The 20,000-nt window shown below is 42.4% G+C and overlaps 1 protein-coding gene across 1 annotated transcript in view; it reads right to left on the bottom strand.

Annotated features, from left to right (window-relative positions):
• The window catches only part of LOC308087704 (capping protein, Arp2/3 and myosin-I linker protein 3-like), a 58,509-nt gene that overhangs the window by 35,126 nt on the left and 3,383 nt on the right, over positions 1 to 20,000 (bottom strand). The window contains exons 2-12 of the mRNA XM_080431785.1: positions 11,218 to 11,312; positions 7,040 to 7,090; positions 6,491 to 6,550; positions 4,762 to 4,883; positions 4,181 to 4,275; positions 3,290 to 3,360; positions 3,059 to 3,132; positions 2,453 to 2,528; positions 2,200 to 2,288; positions 1,343 to 1,437; positions 725 to 811 (exon numbers count right to left, since the gene is read on the bottom strand). Coding sequence (XP_080287911.1) covers positions 725 to 811; positions 1,343 to 1,437; positions 2,200 to 2,288; positions 2,453 to 2,528; positions 3,059 to 3,132; positions 3,290 to 3,360; positions 4,181 to 4,275; positions 4,762 to 4,883; positions 6,491 to 6,550; positions 7,040 to 7,090; positions 11,218 to 11,312 — 915 coding nt within the window. The remainder of the gene's footprint in view (positions 1 to 724; positions 812 to 1,342; positions 1,438 to 2,199; positions 2,289 to 2,452; positions 2,529 to 3,058; positions 3,133 to 3,289; positions 3,361 to 4,180; positions 4,276 to 4,761; positions 4,884 to 6,490; positions 6,551 to 7,039; positions 7,091 to 11,217; positions 11,313 to 20,000) is intronic.

The raw sequence follows: 20,000 nt of genomic DNA, 5'->3' as shown, positions 1-20,000 counted from the left end.
GACAGAAATGGTGCCATCATATAATGAGCATTAATGAGGACCAATTATATGAATTAAAGGCTGATTTGCTTTCTAAACTGGGCTATTAAGAGCTATTAAAAAAAACTCAAATGCTAGTGTTAATGAAGCGATATTTGGCACCTTGTTGGCTCATGTCTGGTAAGTTCAAGTGACAGGTAATGTTTCTCATTAGAGCGAGCGAGCGAGTGTGTGTGTGTGTGTGTGTGTGTGTGTGTGTGTGTGTGTGTGTGTGTGTGTGTGTGTGTGTGTGTGTGTGTGTGTGTGTGTGTGTGTGTGTGTGTGTGTGTGTGTGTGTGTGTAATAGAATAGAATAGTCCCCACTACTTTGGGGTGTTTTTTGGTAACATTATATGCATATATATATGCGCATAGGTGAAATACGTCCTCTGCTTTTAAGCCATCCTAAAACAACTAGGAGCAGTGGGCAGCCTTCTCCCTCCATTGGCGCCCGGTGTGTGTGTGTGTGTGTGTGTGTGTGTGTGTGTGTGTGTGTGTATGCGCGCGCGTGGGTGGGTGTGGGTGTGGGTGTGGGTGTGGGTTTGTGTGTGTGTGTGTGTGTGTGTGTGGGGGGGGGGTTTGAATGTATTGAGGCAGAGATGGTACACATCAAAATCATATATTCAGCCTGCAACCAAGTATATAAATCCGGCTTAACACTACTGTATGTCAAGAAGTAAGGACAGATAAGAAGGCGGATTCCAACCTTTTGAGGCGAGAGAGGTCTTGGAGAGGTTTAGGAGGCGCAGTCCCTTGCTGAGTCGACACACCTGCTGGATTAAGTTGGACACACCTACGCCGTACATACAACACATGAGGAAATAACGCTTCATCAGTCATTGGATCTGGGTGTTTTACTTTGCACCTTGTTGCTTCTGGGTGCACATCGAGTGACTGCTTATTGTCACTGACGGACAGAAACCTTGTATCTTCGTTTTTCCCGTAAATTAATGCCTTACTTTGTCGTACAACATCTACAGTTTGAGAGTGAAAGTGCTTAAGTGTGTCTGTGGGTTTTATAAATATTGAAAAGTATTAAGTAAGAGCTTGTGACTAAATAATAACTACATTGTATCCATTGGAAAACAGGTTCCTTTTTTTTATTCTGGGAGGTAGCTTTTTTTCATACAAGGTTTCTACCTGACAGCGTATGTTTCTTACAGTAGTCTGAGAGATAAGAGATTTGGCTTTTGACTTATTTTCTGCTGCTAAATAAAAAAACACGCTATTTTAAAGCATTTCACCCATCAAAACCATGACCAAACTTGCGGTTTCCCCCAAATTGTACCGTGAGTAGGCTATTCGATGGTTCTTGAATTGATACCTTGGTTGTCCAGTGAGTTGTGGGCCAGGTTCAGAGAGTGAATGACTGAGGCAGGATTCTCAGAAAGAGCGACAGACATCTTCTGAGGGAAGTCCCTGTAACAAAGGTCCACAATGGCAGACACAGAATATGTGTTAACCCATTCAATCCGGGAACGCATTTCTGTCATTTTAGATTTCTTTGGCTATTCAAAAATAGCAGATATACAAGCTCATAGCTATGAGCTTGTATATCTGCTATTTTTGAATAGCTGAAGAGCTTGTATATTTGATTGTATATTGTATTTTTGAAAAAAATCATGAACATGTGTGCAAATCTTTGGGAAAAAAAAGCAGATCTACAAGCTCGTAGCGTTTGTATATTTGCTATTTTTGAATAGCCAAAATATAAAATAATGGTTATAGCTAAAAAATGTTAAATGACACAGTATGCGTTCCCAGATTGAATGGGTTAACATTCACAATCCCACTGAGTTTATTGTATTCTATTACATCAGTGGTTCCCAACCTTTTCAGGATCAAGGCCCAGTTGAAAATCTCGAAAGTGTTCGAGGCCCACCCATCTGACCGCTTAACACGGCAGCCATGAAAATACGTTTTTTTTCAAGGTATTCAAGAAAAGAATACCATGAATTCTTTTTTTTACATAGATCTTTCTAAACAAATTTTATATTATCAAGAAAATCTTTGTGTTTTGACAATTATTTGGAGGCCCACTTGCAATATCCTCACGGCCCACCAGTGCGCCGCAGCCCACAGGTTGGTAATCACTGCATTAAAAATAGTATATTATATACCGGTACATTATATACTATAATAGTAGAATATATCTTATCTACAGTACCGAGCAAAACTCACGACTTAAGCCCAGCGTTCTCCAGGGTGATTTCCTCCAAGCTGGAGGATTTACTGAGCGTGTGCAGCACCTGTTCTACGACCTCTGACCCCTGAGGGTAAAATAACAATAACAACAAAAAACAACAACATAAACAGTCTTGACTAAATCCTATTTGACAAGTTTGTGTTTGGCCAACCACTTATACTGCCGTAATACTGGTATACTTCTCAACCATGTGTGCATGCACGCACACACGCACACGCACGCACTCACTATGCGCAGGTCCTTGCAGAAGAGCTTCGTGAACCAGGTGTTGTACGCCATGGACGCAACGATCACTGCCAGGTCTCTGCACAAAGACACGTGAACACAAATCAGTAGAATTATGTCACGCCGGCCAGGCGGGCGTATCATCAGCATGAACAAGTGATGTGTTTTAGATCAGTGGTTCTCAAAGTGGGGTCTGGGGACCCCCAGGGGTCCTTGAAAGGGGTTCTCCGGGGGTCCCCGGTCAAATTAGTTAATATAGCATCATTAGTTAATATAGCATCACAATCGGTTTAACCACGTTAAACCTATTTTATACTTAAGCTATTCAAAAATAGCCAATGAATCTACATATCGATCAGCTATTTTCAAAAAATCTGGAAATAATCAGGTAATTTTTGGGGAAACATTTGGAATCATTTATACTTTTTTAACACAAGTCTTCTCTTATAGAGCCCCTTGCCAAAGAAGAAGTACATATCAATCTTTTTAATTGATATGTATTTGGACCACGGCCAAATACATATCAATTTGGGGGGGTTTGAGAACCACTGTATTAGATTGTTTCTCGCCCGTGGACCTCCCCCCCGCTCTCTCCCCTCTTTCCCTCACCTACTCTCCAGGTGGCTGAAGTCCAGTAAATTAAACTCGCGGTTGTCCTGGGAGTGATAGATAGTGTCCACATCCTGGAGAGTGAGATTACCCGTGAGTCTCTCTGGTCGCGCTACGTGACCCCTAATTCAGCAGCGCACAGCGCCGTATTATATACACACTCCAAAAAGCACTCATGAGTCTACAGTATACTGTCACAGTCTATACAGGCAGCGGTCCCACAGTGCTTACCCACTGCACTTCCTCCTTGCAGCTGATGCCATTATAGTCGCACAGGGCGGCGTAGGTCTCAGAGAAGCCTCCTGAGAGAAAATAAAACAGGAGAGATTTTGGCTGATGGAGAGACAAAAGAGACGTTGCAGAAAATACGACAACATGAAAAGAATTTGTGTTTTATTTGTATCGCAGGGCAATTTAGCAAGGCCATCTGGGGAGCTATTTGCGAAGTGCGCTGGCCTACTTCCTTTCCCCGAGTGCACCAAGGAAGAGTGCACATGTGAGCGTGTGTGTGTGTGCGTCGTGTGTGCAATGCGAGAACGAAATTGTCAAAGTATTGTATGAACTCCTGTCAGGGGAGTCGCAAACAAAAGCTTCTATTTACAGAACTGCCTTACTCAAGTACGTTTAGTTTCCTCAAAGATGCCCTGTTTTCCTGTTATTGTGAATTATTAGTCATATAATTAGTAATTATCTGACTTAATTACGCCTAATTGCTCTGGATCAGGGCCCACTTGAAAATCTCGAGAGCGTTCGCGGCTCACCCATCTGACCACTTAACACATGTTAAGGATGCCCATATATGGGCATTCCAATATATGGGTGAATAATGATGACATCAGGGATCTCCATATGGGCATGACATATACACATATCTCCATATATGGGCATAAAGTAGGGACACAGAAAGACGGGTACAACGGGCAACGTACTGTAGTTGTGAGGGGCGGAACTCTAGATGTGAGGGGCAGCCCGAACCTCAATTTTATAATCGATTAAATCAATTACTTTGATTAACTGTTGCACCTCTAGTGTTGCCTGCCGGGTAGAACAGATTTTGAAGCTAACAATGCGTCACATGTGTGCCTGTGTGGTGACTGTGAATGTGTCCAGTGGTTCTCTTACCACAGGCCCTCTGGGTCTCCACTGAGCCCTCTGAGCTGGGAGAATACTTCCTGCTGCCATCTGAAAGGTCGCTGTCTGAATGACAGATGGAAGGCCTGCCAGGGAAAAAGACAAAAAAAAAGTAAATAAGTTGTTGTGATTTATAAGACATTCTTGGAATGGATGTGCCCACACAGAGTAAAGAGCACTGTATACCAGTCACCCCGCACAACAAGGATGATTGATTTTGGATTTCCCACTGGAGAGACAGATGAAAATAAATACAGATAACAAAATAGAGAGTGAGAACGAGGGACTCATATATCTATTGCTAGTGAAATCAGTAAAAGGTCAATCTTTAGATGTGCTAAGAGAGACAGACAGCTGAGAGACAGACATTGAGGGTGGTGTTTCGTGATGAAGTTCAAGCCTGATTTATACTAAGTTGCGTGTGTGGGTGTTTCACACTGCGAATAGCAGATCTATAAGCTCACAACACGTTGTAGAGCAATGTGTTGTGAACTTTAATTTTTGGTGTGTGACGCCCGCGTGCAACTAATTCTAACTCAGGCTTCACTCTCTTGCGAGATGTTGACACTTACGCAAAAACAGAGTTGTTGAAGATGCGGGACAGAGCAAAGTTAACGTGGCCGATCACATGGTTGAGGTGCTCGCGTGTCTGAAACCTCAGCGAGTAGGTGGTCTTGTCAGTGTCAATGACAACCTAAACACAAACTTTAGTTTATTATTTGTAAAAAATACAAATAAAAAACATACAAGTATACCGTATATATACAGTACAATTGACAAACTGTCACTGTCAGTCAGAAACCTTGTATCTCCATATTTAAACTTTTCATGTTTTGTCTTCATAAATTAATGCCCTATTTCGTCGTCCAAGAGTGTCACACAGAAGTAGCGAATATTATCAAGCTTTTTTTGAAAAATCGTTAGAAAGTGAAAGTACTTAAGTGTGTCTGTGGGTTTTATAAATATTGAACCAATAACCAGTGTTAACAAGAGCCTGTGAGTACATAATAATCGGATCCATTGGAACACGGGTTCTTTTGTCCATTTCCTGAACATTTACGGTTTTGGACATATGTGGTTTCCAGCCAACAGCAACGAAATACAATACAAACACCCACTGATGTGCAGGAACAGAAAAAAAGCATCATGTAAACAACGGTAATACCTAGTATCGAGTGGGTCTGTGTGTGTGTGTGTGTGTGTGTGTTTAGTGTTGTGTTATGTGTAAGTGGTGCAGGTGCACTGTAGCAGGTAGTGTAATTGTAGACACAAGTAGCCTTCTCAGTATGGTGGTCACCATAGCAACCATGCTGGAGAACTGTTTTGTTTAAGGGACAGTTGCTAAATCTATCCATGAAGAAAAAACAAGATTCTAGTGAATATCTTGGTTCCAGACAGACTAGGCTGGCAAAACTGTGTTTACAATACATGCAGGGTCGCTTATTCATTTTGGGTGCATCCAACAGCATCCAGACAGCCTTATAGTAGCTGGCTTTAGCTGGCTGACACAGTTGTGGGACTGGAAAAGATGTTACTAAGGGTTGCCTTAATTGGTGGTAGGTTACACAAAATGCCCCAGAATATGAAACAACATTCCTTAACCACTTGAGCCCCTAGCACCCCTATTCTGGTGAGAACGTTTCGGCGAAAAAAGACGATCTACAAGCTCACAACACGTTACGTCGCGACGGCTTGTGACCTTGTACATCGGCTCTTTTCAGCAAAGAGATTTGGTGTAAAGGGGAAACAAGTATAGGGTCTAAAGTGGTTCATCTCTGACAAATGGCCATGTTAGTGGAAAGTGTGAGAGTCCACTTCAGATGAGTGATCACACAGGACCCGGTGGTACCCAGACAAACATAGACAATAAATCAAGTTAAATGTTGAATTTAAAAATAATAAAAAATTACAAAGCAGGCCTAATCTAATGGAAGCAAAAACAACAAGGACAAAATATAAGGAAAGATAATGATAAAATGAAAACATTTAGCCTATGAATTGCTGCCATTGTAAATAACTGGAAATGAACAGTGTCGCGTTTGTCAAAGACTTGTTTATCGCATTCAATAAGAGAAATTGTAATGACATAGCATTCACTGTTTGCTTACAGTAGGCCCCTTTTCATAAATCAGTTTCTTGCCACAAACACACACAGGCAGCTAAAAAGCTTTTTCATATTATCTGAAGGCCAAGATGATGTAAACACTCCACTGGGCTGCATAAGACTCTGACATCCAATTACAGTTATTGTTTTAGCAGAATAGAGCACATTAAGGTTATTGTATTGGTGTTAAAGTTCACCTGATGTTCTGGCTGGGAGTTCAAGGCCCGAATTTCCAAGAAATTAAATGTTGTCTCTACCTGTAATCAAATACATAAATTACACCTCTTTACTTCACTTACCGGAAAAATGTTGGCATGGCATCCTTAGCAGTAAAGAAAGATGCTGGCTATGTAAGACAGTGGTTCTCAAAGTGAGGTCCGGGGAATCCCAGGGGACCAGGGGTCCTTGAAGGGGTTCCAGGGGGTCCCCAGCAAAATGTGTCAATATAGCATCAAAATCAGTTTACTGTAAACCTAGATAGATACTGCACATTTCAAAAAGACGATCTACAAGCTGACAATGCGTTGCATTGCAGTGTGTTGTAGATCTGCTATTTTCAAAAAACTATTGAAAGAATTTCACATATTTTAAAAACATTTTAACAACACAAATCTTGGGTGGGTGGTCCCTGACACAAAATATTTTTAGGTGGGGGGGTTCGCGTCCAAATACATATTAATCTGGGGGTCCTTGACATGAAAACGTTTGAGAACCGCTGGTGTGAGAGATTGAACGAGTGCGGGTACCTTCGTCGGAACCTTGGGCGCCAGGAAGTAAAGCCGCCACGTTGTGAGGACCTGCGACAGGGAATAGAGCAGAATTTAGGTCCCGATCCATGGTGAGCAAGTTCACAGCGGGCAAAAGAACGACTCCCCACGGGGCGCACATGAGTTCACGAGTTACCATGGTAATGCAGAGCACAGACAAGTCTTCCCTAGGCCTGTACTGTATGTGGCTATTGATCCAGCTAAAAGCCCTCCATGTTGGAGAGATAACCGCACGACACTGTGCACAGCAGATGGACATATGGTCTCTCATAAATGATGGCACGTCGCAGCGTTCTGATCACACTGTCACAAAGCAGAGGTATTTTACAGGTATTTTAGTTATAACCCCTTTATGAGCAAACAGTCACATCATTCTGTATACTGCTAGATCTGGCTGATTCCTGCCCTCTGCTCTTTGTTTCTGCTCCGTCGCTCCGGATCATTTGCTCGGTCATCTCAGATGCCCCTTCAAACAACTCCCTGTGGAAATACTCCTCTCTCTCTCTCTCTCTCTCTCTCTCTCTCTCTGTCTCTCTCTCTCTACAATCAATGCTTTATCACAGCTTCCTAATGAAGAGCAGTAATTAAATAACCCCCCCCCTGTCTTCCCCCCCTGGTGTATTTGAACACAGAGGAGCTCCTCTGAAATGTGTCACCTCCTCACCAGAGGTAGGCTACTGCTACGCCCACGCAACAATGGAGGTGTCCCAAGTGTACCCTAGAGATGAACATATATAGAGTGAGACTGACAGACAGAGACAGTGAGAGAGAGAGAGAGAGAGAGAGAGAAAGAGAGAGAGAGAGAGAGAGAGAGAGAGAGAGAGAGAGAGAGAGAGAGAGAGAGAGAGAGAGAGAGAGAGAGAGAGAGAGAGAGAGAGAGAGAGAGACATTGAAAGAGGTGGAGTAAAACAGTGGTTCTCAAACTGGGGTCCAGTCCCCAGCAGAATTAGGAACAGTTTAAACACGTACAGTAAGCATCATTACTGTATATTTTGTCTATTAAAAAATGATCTACAAGCTTAGAGCTTCATATTCTAATCTTTTTTTTTTGTTCCTGGCTCAAAATCTTTGCAGATGGGGGCCGGTCCATCACCCAATACTTGTCAATTTGAGGGTCCTTGACACAAAATGTTTGAGAGAGAGAGACAGAGAGAGACAGAGACAGAGAGAGACAGAGACAGAGACAGAGACAGAGACACAGACAGACAGACAGACAGACAGACAGACAGACAGACAGACAGACAGACAGACAGACAGACAGACAGACAGACAGACAGACAGACAGACAGACAGACAGACAGAAGAGAGAGCGAGAAAGAGAGAAGAGAGAGCGAGAAAGAGAGAGAGAACACAGTACTTCAAAGAGACTGTGAAGGAGTTGATTAAAAAGCGCAGATTGTATCACGTTACACAGTGAGGAGTTGGGGCTATGGGTGGCAGCCCAGAGAGGAAAGTGTATGAGTAAATAGAAGTAAATCATGCTGATGGAGCAGGAGAATGGGTGAGCGAGAGGGGGAGAGAGACAGAGAGAGAGAGAGAGAGAGAGAGAGAGAGAGAGAGAGAGAGAGAGAGAGAGAGAGAGAGAGAGAGAGACAGCCCCCCAAGAGGGAAGCCATTATCAAAGTCTTTCACATCAAAGGAAGAGACCACACACATCACGATTATTGTGGCATATAATTATGCATGAACACAGTATGGAGCAGATATACGCTGCTCCTCTTGCTGATTGATTGGGGGGGCAGAGGGGGGGGGCTCCTGTCAGGAGAGAAGGAGGTACTTTCACTCCCAGGTTAATGCAGGTACAGTACAAAGTCAAAGGGTTGCTGGCTGTGACTTTAGAAGGCTGTCAGAGAGCTTTATGTCCAGCATGTTCTTGACCTTTCTGTGAAGTGTGAACGCAAACGAAATACCAACCACGTTGGTTGCTTTTTTTTCCTGCCGTGAATAACCTTAATAAATCAACTAATTCAGAATGAAATAATGTATCAGTATCCAGATAGGCTACAGTAGACAAATTGTTAGAGCCTGATGAAGACCTAAGAGTCGATACGTGTTGGTCATTTCTGTTTCCCATGCTCAAGGAAATAAATGTTGTTATTTTTTCACCTGAAGACAGAGTGTGTTAGTTTTTTCCATGAGTTTCTGCACCACTGTGGGATTTTAAATCAAGCAAGAATTGAACTTTGTTTTCAATGTATCCAGATACGTTTCTCTTCTTGCAGGAATATGAGAAGTAACTTCCTGGTCCAAGCCCTCATTAAAGAGGAAATGGTAAACGAGGCAGAGCGGTATTGGGCAGAAGATGCTCCTGGTGGCGGGTAAAGACGTATCAAAGTCTCCGGATATCAAAGCCTGTGCAGGCGGAAGGAAAACTCTCCCAATTTGCCACATAATGAATCATTAAGCAGCAGCCATCGACCGAAAATCTCCACTCTACCGAGGTGAAGTCTGCCCGGCTGGGGGTGAGAGCCCACTGGCATATCGTGAGGGAATTGGGGTGGTGGTGGTGGTGGAGGGAGGGGGGGGGTCAGTGGTACCTGCTAGTTTTTCAAGAGCATGAAAACAGCACTGTCTGCACTGCAGATGTATGTAGAATTGTCAGAGAGCCTCAATGAATGTATGTGGTTCAGCTGCTGTACCTAGAATAGAACCCAATCAATAAAACGTGTTCAGTGTCTGTGTGTGTGTGTGTGTGTGTGTGTGTGTGTGTGTGTGTGTGTGTGTGTGTGTGTGTGTGTGTGTGTGTGTGTGTGTGTGTGTGTGTGTGTGCGCGCGCGCAAACGTGCATGCGTGTGTGTGTAAGATGAGTTATGTATGTGCTGCTCAGAGCATAAAATGAGCAGAGCATGCACGCACAACAACTGCGTTTCAAATAATTTCAAACATGGGGCACACACAAAACCTCCCCTACGCCTGGTATAAATTGTTATTACATAGTTAAAGCGCACAGTGGCCCAGATTCGGCCCCAGATAGCTGGCTGGGACTTCAGTATGCTCAAATGCAGATTTCACATCTCTGCCCCATATTCTGTGATGAAAGTACCCCAGAATCAAAGGCGCTGAGCTGCTCGGCCCCCCTACAGTGTCTCCAACTGAGGGGGTTCAGAGAGAGCACAGGCTCAAAGAAATCGAAACTCACTTCCACAGGCACACTCTCCCCTAGTGACAGCATATAGCGTTGCCGTCGGGAAGAATCCTTGTATCTCCATATTTCAACTTTTTATGTTTTGGGGGGAAATTAAAGCCCTACTTTAAAAGTTAAACTTAAAGTTGTGTCCGTGGGTTTTTATAAATTTCGAACCAATGAAAAGTATTAACAGGAGATTGTGAGTAAATGAAAACTGCATTGAATTCACTGGAACACAGGTTCCAAAAAAAGTAACAGTTTGGACATAATTATGAGCTTTCCACCCGACGACGACACTCTCCTAGTGGCACCGTAGTGGCAGAGTAGTTGTTGCATGGGGCGGCCATAGCTGAGTGGTTAGTGAGCCCGCCTAGAGAGCCAGAGGCCCTGGTTGCCCCAGGTACGATTCCAGGCCAAGCCAGCATATGTGTCGATGAAATGAAATTTGTCCCTGAGCAAGACTCTTAACCCCTAATTGCTCACAGGCCCTCATTGGAAACAAGCCCGCAAGGACTTTCATGAACGTCCTGTTAAAAGGAATTATCCTTATCCTGCAGAGGGTGTGTGAGCACAGGATTAAGAGCATTTACTGTTGCTGCCATATCATGGGGCTCTTAAGCGCTGATGCTCTGCTTCTGCCCGTCCAGGCCATTATGGAACATCTCAGCGGTGTGGCAGAGAACCACTGACCCAATCAACAGCATCTAATAATGACTTCTTTCCGCAGTTTCTTGGTGTAGAGAGGGGATTAGTGCAGCGAGTCCCATGCAACCTGTGGGCCGGGGCCCACTGGTGGTACATCGGGGTATTGCAAGTGGGCCCCTAAATAACTTGGCAAAACACTACGATTTTATTGATTACGTAACATTAGTATCAATATATTATACAATATATTTCAAACCTTGAAAAATGTGTTTTCGTTGTGATATGGATAAATAGGAACTTAAAGTAGCCTATACTATGCCACCAAAAGGCTGCTGTGTTAAGTGCCCCCCCCCCCCCAGTGAATTTATCTGCAGGATGAACTTACCAATATTCTGTCCTCTGATTTTCCATTTTTGGTGTCGAGCTTAATGCCACGTATAAACTTGATCGTCGATTTGTCGATAATCTTCCTGATGCTTTCTGTGGATGACAAAAATAATTGATATTTATAAAAACACTGATTATATTTGTATTGATTGACCTTTTTAATGACATACAATGTAGCAGAGACATGCAATTTCAATGTAGACAACTGAAATAGCAAAAACAATAGGTGGTTACAAATTGATGGTTACAATTACTGTAGTTCCAGCTGCTATTCAGACAGCTCTTTATGGAGGACTTGAAGTTAACAATGGAGCTAATCAACTTAAGGCTTGTAATTAACCCATTCCACAAAACTGCAGCTTCTGAATCTGCATGGTACAAAGTCTGTGGAGCCTTCCTCTGGTGGAACAACATGTGTACAAGTACATCACTAACTAATCACTAAAGTGATTGCATAGATATTTGGATACCACCAGTGGCGTAAAGTAACTAAGTACATTTACTCAAGTACTGTACTTAAGTACAATTTTGAGGTATTTTTACTTTCTGGAGTATTTCCAATTTTCAGTACTTTTACTTTGGCAAATATTATACTTTTACTCCACTACAATTATTTGAAAACTTTAGTTACTAGTTACTTTGTAGATTTTGATTATTATTACAAAACATACATTAACCACTTCAGCCCTTTTCGTCCATTTGAAAATAGGCGATCTACAAGCTCGAGCTTGTAGATCTGCTATTTTCAAACGATTTGTATACATTTGAAAACTTGGGAAATGGGACATTCTGCATTATGACTACTTTCTACTTTTAGTACTTTAAGTAAATATTTATACCAATACTTCCTTTTACTTTTTAAAGTCCTTTTACTTGTAACAGAGTATTTCTACATTGCATACTTTTACTTAAGTAAAGAATAATTGAGTACTTTTTCCACCACTGGTGATTGCATAGATATTTGGACACCACCTTGTTTACAATTCTGTGGTCCACACACATCTTAATATGTGATACTCTCTCCTCCACACTGAGCCACTTGAGGCTAATAACATGAGCAGGGAGCAGATGTGTTCAGGCGTGGAGTTCAAGGATCAACCAAACTAATTTATTTTGCAAGACCTCTGTACCTTCTTTTTAAGGATCTTTGGGACGCTAGCGCACCACAGGATGTGCAGGCGTAATCAAAATGGCATTGAACAGGTGCCCCTGCCAATATTTCTATCTATAAAAGAGGATATTCTAGCTAGAAATTGTCCTTTGAGATAACCTGTAGCAGCGCCAAACTCTCAAGAAAGTACACGGATGAACAGATGAATACACTTACAGATGGGTCGGGCACACACACACACACACACACACACACACACACACACACACACACACACACACACACACACACACACACACACACACACACACACACACACACACACACACACACACACACACACACACACACACACACACACACACACACACACACACACAGCTAGCATCCGTTTATCTTTTGTCTCAACTTTAAGAGATGAGATGAGCACACAAATCACTTCAGTTCAAATCAAAACAGAGTCATAAACAAGGCTGACCTTTTTAACCCATTTAATTGTTTGCATTGGCTATTAAAAAATAGCAGATATACAAGCTCACAGCGCGTCACTTAGTGCCGTGCTGCGAGCTTGTATATCTTGTATATTTTGGAACATTTTTGAAAAATCTGAAAGAAATACTGATTTAGAATGCATTTGTAGAATCGGCCTCAGGTCTTAATGGGTTAAATCACAGCCCAGTTCTGCATCAGCTAACTGAGGCTCCACACTAGGACACGTCACATGACCAGACTTTTCATTTCAAGTCAGGATTTGTTTTTCTTTTGTATTTTTTACAGTCAAAATGATAAAATCAGTTTTTGGTTTATAAATATGCCGGATCTTTGACCGACAACAATAGTGGTTCTCAAAGTGGGGTCCGGGGACCCCGATGGATCCATGAGGGGACTCCAGGGGGTCCCCAGCAACATTTGTTAATATAGCATCAAAATCTGTTTAACCACTTTAATCCTATACTAATACTGTACATTGACTATTTTTCGAACAATCTTGCAGAAATGTGAAAGATTTTGAATATTTTTTAAACATTTTAACAACACAAATCTTGTATGGGGGGTCCCAAGCACAAAATATTAATGCATATTAATTTGGGACCTGGACATTAAAAAGTTTGATAACCACTGGTCTACAAAATGCACAATTTAAACTTGACACAAAATGTTCACATCACATGCCAATGGGCAGGAGGAAATGGAAGAGACAAAGACACTGTATGCCTGTCGCTCTATTGATTAGCACCTTGGCAAAGTGAAGAGGCTTAACTGTAAACAAATTTCCACCTCAGAGATCGAATCACCGATATTCTATGAGACACAGCCAACAACAATGTACTTTTCTCTTCCAAGTTTGAAAATAAACACACCCATACATACTATTGTTTACAGTTACAACAAAATATCTAGCAAGACTCTCTGTATAGCTACTCCCTGAAATAAAGCTACTGGCCTTAATTGCAGGCAAATTACGAACATGCCGACTGATCAGTGGGGTTACAGGGGTCCTTGGAGTGGTTCCAGGGGGTCCCCAGTAAAGTGACTGATAGTTTGGAACCAAATGGACCCCTACAGCACGGGTTCCCAAACTTTTCAAGCCGCGACCCCCCAAAATAATATTTGAACTAGAGACCCCCCACCCTGACAAGCACTTGGAATTGTTGGCATTACATTTAGTTTGACTCGTTCCACAGAAACATGTGAAATTTCACGATGTTTGCCTCTTTCTTACGTAATATTTGACAATTTGTCTTAAAACTTTAGAAATGTGCAGATACCCTGTATACACTTATACTGTATGTTGGTTTGTTTACTGTTGAGTGAGAAAACAATTTTGCACAAGCTAATCATCTGGGGAGTGGGGACCCCGCCAAAATAAAATGTGGGGACCCACCAGTTTGGGAACCACTGCCCTGCAGGTCTATAACTCAGAGTGTTACAAATGGAACCAATCAGAGTTACAGAGGTCCATTTCACAGAGTTAAATAAACACTGTCCCAGAGATTAAAAAAATGGAGGTCCGTGGCCTAATGCATAATTCTCAAACTGGGGATCCTTGATATTAAAATGGCTGAGAATCCCAGTATACTGGACTCACTGTCAACGAGAAATAGCTGGCAGCCAGACCCCTGCAATCATCCTGGATCATGTAGCCTCTAGCAGCCTATCTGACGTGTGCATACATACAGCTGGAAGTGACAACATACTGAACTGTGACAGTGCTTCAGTGACTCACTGGACATGATGACAGTGTGCAGGTTATGGGATGGGATGTCATCTCGGCCATAATGACCAACATGAAAAGACGATTGAAAAACACAGAGTGGTGATTATGATAATAACCTCATTCCACACACAGGAGATCTGACATGGAGTTTGTCGATCGCATGAGGATGACCTTGTGCCTGCAGGCCACCTGGGCTTGTAAACTGACGATTCTCCACTCCAGTCAGTCAGTCAGTCAGTCAGTCAGTCAGTCAGTCAGGATACATATGACTTTATTGATAAAATAAAAAACATCACAGTGCCTCAGGGGGCCATTTTGTTTTCAATAGATGTTGACAGTTTGTACACCAATATAAACACAGTGGCGGGGCTGAAGGCAATCAGAGATATCTTTATAAAGTACCCTGACAGACAAAGACCAGACGCAGAACTATTGAAATTGCTAGAATTAAATTTGACCAAAAACGATTTCACATTTGATGGGAAAACCTTCCTTCAGATCAGTGGAACAGCCATGGGAAAGAAATTTGCACCATCTTATGCCAACATTTATTTGGCTTTGTGGGAAGAAACCGCACTCAAAAAGTGCAGATTAAAACCCACACATTATTTCAGGTTTCTAGATGATATTTTTGGAGTTTTTGAGCACTCCACAGAGGAATTTGAGCAGTTCATCCAAATCCTAAACACACATCATGCCTCAATAACAGTGAAATATGTCACTAACAAAGAACATATTGACTTCCTGGATGTGACAGTCTTCAAAGGAAAAGACTTCAATACCACCGGCAAACTGGATTTAAGGGTATTTTTTAAGGAGACTGATACACATGCATTGCTCCACAAAACTTCCTTCCACCCAACCCATTGTTTTGCAGGAATAGTCAAGTCACAGCTCCTACGTTTCAAGAGAATCTGCACACAAGCAGCAGATTTTGAAAAAGCCTACAAGACTCTGTTCACAGCATTAAGGAAACGTGGATATACAAGAACATTTCTCAGGAAAGCATACAACACGTTCCAGGAAGTGAAAATAAGGAATGAGAAACCCACACTAGCTTTAGTAACCACATTTTCTAGCCAAAGTTTACTGGCAAACAGAGCCATCAAAAGAAATTTTGAAAACAGGGGAGGGGACCTCTTACAGAACTTCAACATAATCTCGGCCTACAGGAGAAACAAAAACTTAAAAGACCACTTGGTCCACAGCAAATTGAAACCATGGAACCAGGTAATTAGGACAAGGCCTAACTACTTTAGCCCAAAACAAACTGTTAAAAACAGGACAAACAAAAATATAATTATCCTAAGACAGAACATCACATACAACACCAGAAATTGTGTTTATCTGATTACTTGCCAAGTATGTGGATTACAATATGTAGGAGAGACGAGCAACTCCATAGCAATTAGAATAAGCCAACATAAATATACCATTAATAATGAAAAGGATACCCATTTGTTAATTGTTCAACACTTTATGACACATGGAATTGAGGCTATAAAGGTATGTGGCTTGGAATACAATGACCGCTGGACAATTGGACAGAGAAGATTCCATGAAAAAGAATGGATCACAAGACTTAGCACAAAATATCCAGGTGGTTTAAACTTTTAAACTGCCCAACAGAACTGAAACCCTTCACAAATTCTCACTAAACTAAACAATGGAGTTGATCACCTACATCAAACCACATAGTTGAGTGGGAGATCTCATTGTTGAGTTGGTGAGAATATTAATGAAGACACATTGATACCAAGAGCCATCAGCAATTGGGCCATCAACAGGGAGCTCATTGTCTTCCAAAATGGAGGTGTGAACAGCAGAACTGTAGACATGCTAACTGGATTCCAAGCTTGTAACCTTTTAGCACCTATCCCTTAGTTATAAAATATAATGTAAACACATCTTTAACTGGAATTAAGAAAGAGTGGAAATAATTTTAAATCCGAGGGTCTGCGGTTACCATGACTCAGAGAATTGACGCCTCTGCCCTGCACAGTCAAACAGAAATCACAAACCTTTAAAACAGAAATAGTCTATGTAAGTTTAATTACACAGTCAGTGGGGCAAACGCAGTCCCCACCAATATTATTTACGATTCTGTGCTTATCGGTACATAACTCGGACGGCGCTGAGTCGACTAGCAGACCATCGGCCGGTCGCCGCGGGCACTCGCGCCTGGAGGCGCTCGGGCGCGACTCCTCGGCCTCAAGGTCTGCTGAGTCGGCGCGCCTCTGTCATGGTCAAACTTTATTTTAAATGGAACTCACAAAGCCTTAATAACATAAATAGTTTATGTAAGTTTAATTAATTGCAAAACATGACACCTCTTATTCAAAACAGATGGCGAATGCACCTTCTCTTTATAGGGCCTACACAGATAGTACCACAAACTACCTGTGAGGCCTCTTTGAATTGAATCTCATAGTCAGCAGTCAGTCAAGCTAGTACCTCTGATTTTGTGAGGGGAGTCATCTAAAGCAAACTTTAGTTATGCACATTTGCAAGCATGGAGGTATATTCATGCTTGCAAAATGTTTATAACATTTCCTAAAAACCTAACCATGTTTATACATATATATAAACAAAGATTCAACACAAAGAATAGACCATACATATGGAACAGAGAAACATGCCTGAACATGAACAGGCCTAAAACAGGCACATGAGTCATCAAAGGGCCCCAGCAGGATGGGCCATCAACAGCACCAACCAATGAGGACAGTGGCCACAGAGAAGCCACACCCACAACAGAAACACATAAATACAGGAAAGAAGACACAGAAATTCATTCTCACCCGGAGAATCGCATCTGATGAAGTACAATAAACAGTACGAAAACGTTTATGCATTTGAGAATGAACCGACGGACCCATGGACAAGGACAGGCCTGGCGGGAAAGAGCCAGACCAGATGGAGAAACCAGGAACAACCACAATCCCAGGAGGGATATGGAACCAAACCAGGTAAGCCAGGTAGGTAGGCACAGACAAACCTACATACACACACCACATGGAGAGAGAAACAATGATTTTCACAAATCAATTAGAGGGATAAACAACTTGATTGTTGCACTACACCATTCACAGAATGTAAACATAGACAAATACCCAGAGAGTATTGCTAGAAAAGAACAAGAACTGATGGATTTTATAAAACCAGCAAAACCAACAGAGAGAACCTTACTGCTACTACAAGGAAGTGCAAAGAATTGGTCTTACACCACTTTGTTAATATTAATAGAACACTTTAACACATTGATTGAAAACACAAAAAAGGACCTATCCCAGTGCTTAACACGGGAATACGACAGGGCCTTCTCCATTGCCACTAAATGGGCAAGAAAAAATCTAGGAAGGCGCCTAACAGAGAAGACACTGGGCTTAGCCCGTACAGCAGTAACAGAATTATATAGCACAAAAGCACACACCACAACACACCCCACACCACAGGTCCCCCGTCCTCCCCCATCCCCGTCCTCCCCTCCTTCCTTTCCCTCTACAGGCAACCCAGGCACGGTAGAAACAAGAGAAGACCCAACTGGAGGAATGGGGACCGTAGCAGCAACAACACAGGGCCCAGTAGAACTAACACAGGAAGAGTTCCCAGACCTGCCTACAACAAGCAGCAGAACACCCGAGGAGCCATGGGCAGAGATTGGACCGAATGGAAACCAAAGGAAACAGAAGGTCACTAACAGAACAGAACAGAACCCAAGAAACACACCCAAACCACAGAGGGATAATCCCACCAGGGGGCAAACTACACCACCCAGAGACACACCCCAGAGGACAACCCAGGAGAGGAGGAACAGTGAAGGGAACCAGACAATACCAGAGGGACCTACCGAAGACACTAATACACAGAGGGAGGCCCCAGCACGAGAAGAAACCAACGAGACAGAACCAAGAAAACCACGCCACTGGAGAGGCTTAAATAAGGAAAACAAACACAAATGGAGATTAGTACCAAACCGAGACATCATCATAATTGGAGACTCCAACCTGTCTCGGATCCCGACAATCACAGATGACAGAGTCCAGATAGAATCCTACTCTGGAATGAACCTGGAATGGGCCGAAACAGTCCTGAGCAAGGCTGAGAAAAATGAGACGGCCACACACCTCATCATCTCGGTGGGAATTAACAACAAGAACCAAAGAACTAGAAAAACAAGCCACACAGCCTTGAAGAAACTCCGCACAACAGCCAAAAAACAATTCCCCTGCGCAGACAGACGCATAGCACTAATCAACTACTCAGAAAGCCTAGGAACTGACCCGAAGAATATTCTGATAAGCCTAAATGAAGAAATAAAGAAAGAGCCCCACCTCCCAAAATTGCCCGCAACCCACTTCAAAACAGGATCAGACAACGTCCACTGGGAAGAAGACACAGCCAAACTGATGCTACAGCACTGGCTCAACTCTTTAAACTAATACGGCCCGACAGCTCAAACCGGCAGGGCCTTATGGAGTCGGATATAATTAATCTGTCTCATTTTTTCCGACCAAACGAACACCAGAAAACACTTTTGGAAAAAGGTTTGTCATTCGTCCCCACCCTGGACATCTACAAACAACAATCACAAAGCTTGAGAATAGATGTGTCAAAATACCATCGCAGACTCAAATTAGCTACACATTTTGGAGTTGGAAACAACACGGAAATTCCGCGCTTCCACCTTCCATCATACTGGGAACCAGACGAGGACAAAATACCGGACAACCTAAAACAATTGATCCAGATGGACAGAGCCACAGTACAAAATGTACCAGGACACCTGAGAGAAAAAAATAACATCACAACAGATCAGGTGAGAGCTCTAAGATCATTAGCTAACAACCAGGACATTGTGATTAAGCCTGCAGACAAAGGGAGCCGTATAGTCATTTTGGACAGACAACAATATGTTTTTGAGGGTTTAAGACAGTTGAATAACTCAAATCACTATGTGGAGTTGGAGGCACCCATTTTTAAACAAACAGCAATAGAAGTTGGGGGTGTCATCACCGAATTAAGAAAGAAAAAATGTATAGATCAGAAACAAGAGAAGTACCTACGGGGCGAAAATTCCCCAAGAGCTAGAATTCTCTACCTTTTACCCAAAATCCACAAGGACCCTAGTACATGGACTATTCCTTATGAAATTCCACCTGGTCGCCCAATTGTTTCGGATTGTAACTCAGAAACATATGCCACAGCAGAATTTATTGAATTCTACTTAAACCCACTATCTGTAAAACATCCAAGCTACATTAAGGATACATATGACTTTATTGATAAAATAAAAAACATCACAGTGCCTCAGGGGGCCATTTTGTTTTCAATAGATGTTGACAGTTTGTACACCAATATAAACACAGTGGCGGGGCTGAAGGCAATCAGAGATATCTTTATAAAGTACCCTGACAGGCAAAGACCAGACGCAGAACTATTGAAATTGCTA

The sequence above is a fragment of the Gymnoscopelus braueri genome, assembly GCF_963280865.1.
Source record: "Gymnoscopelus braueri genome assembly, chromosome: 6".
Taxonomy (NCBI): Eukaryota; Metazoa; Chordata; class Actinopteri; order Myctophiformes; family Myctophidae; genus Gymnoscopelus; species Gymnoscopelus braueri.
The sequence above is the reverse complement of the archived record's forward strand: the minus strand, read 5'-3'. Positions and strand labels throughout refer to the sequence as shown.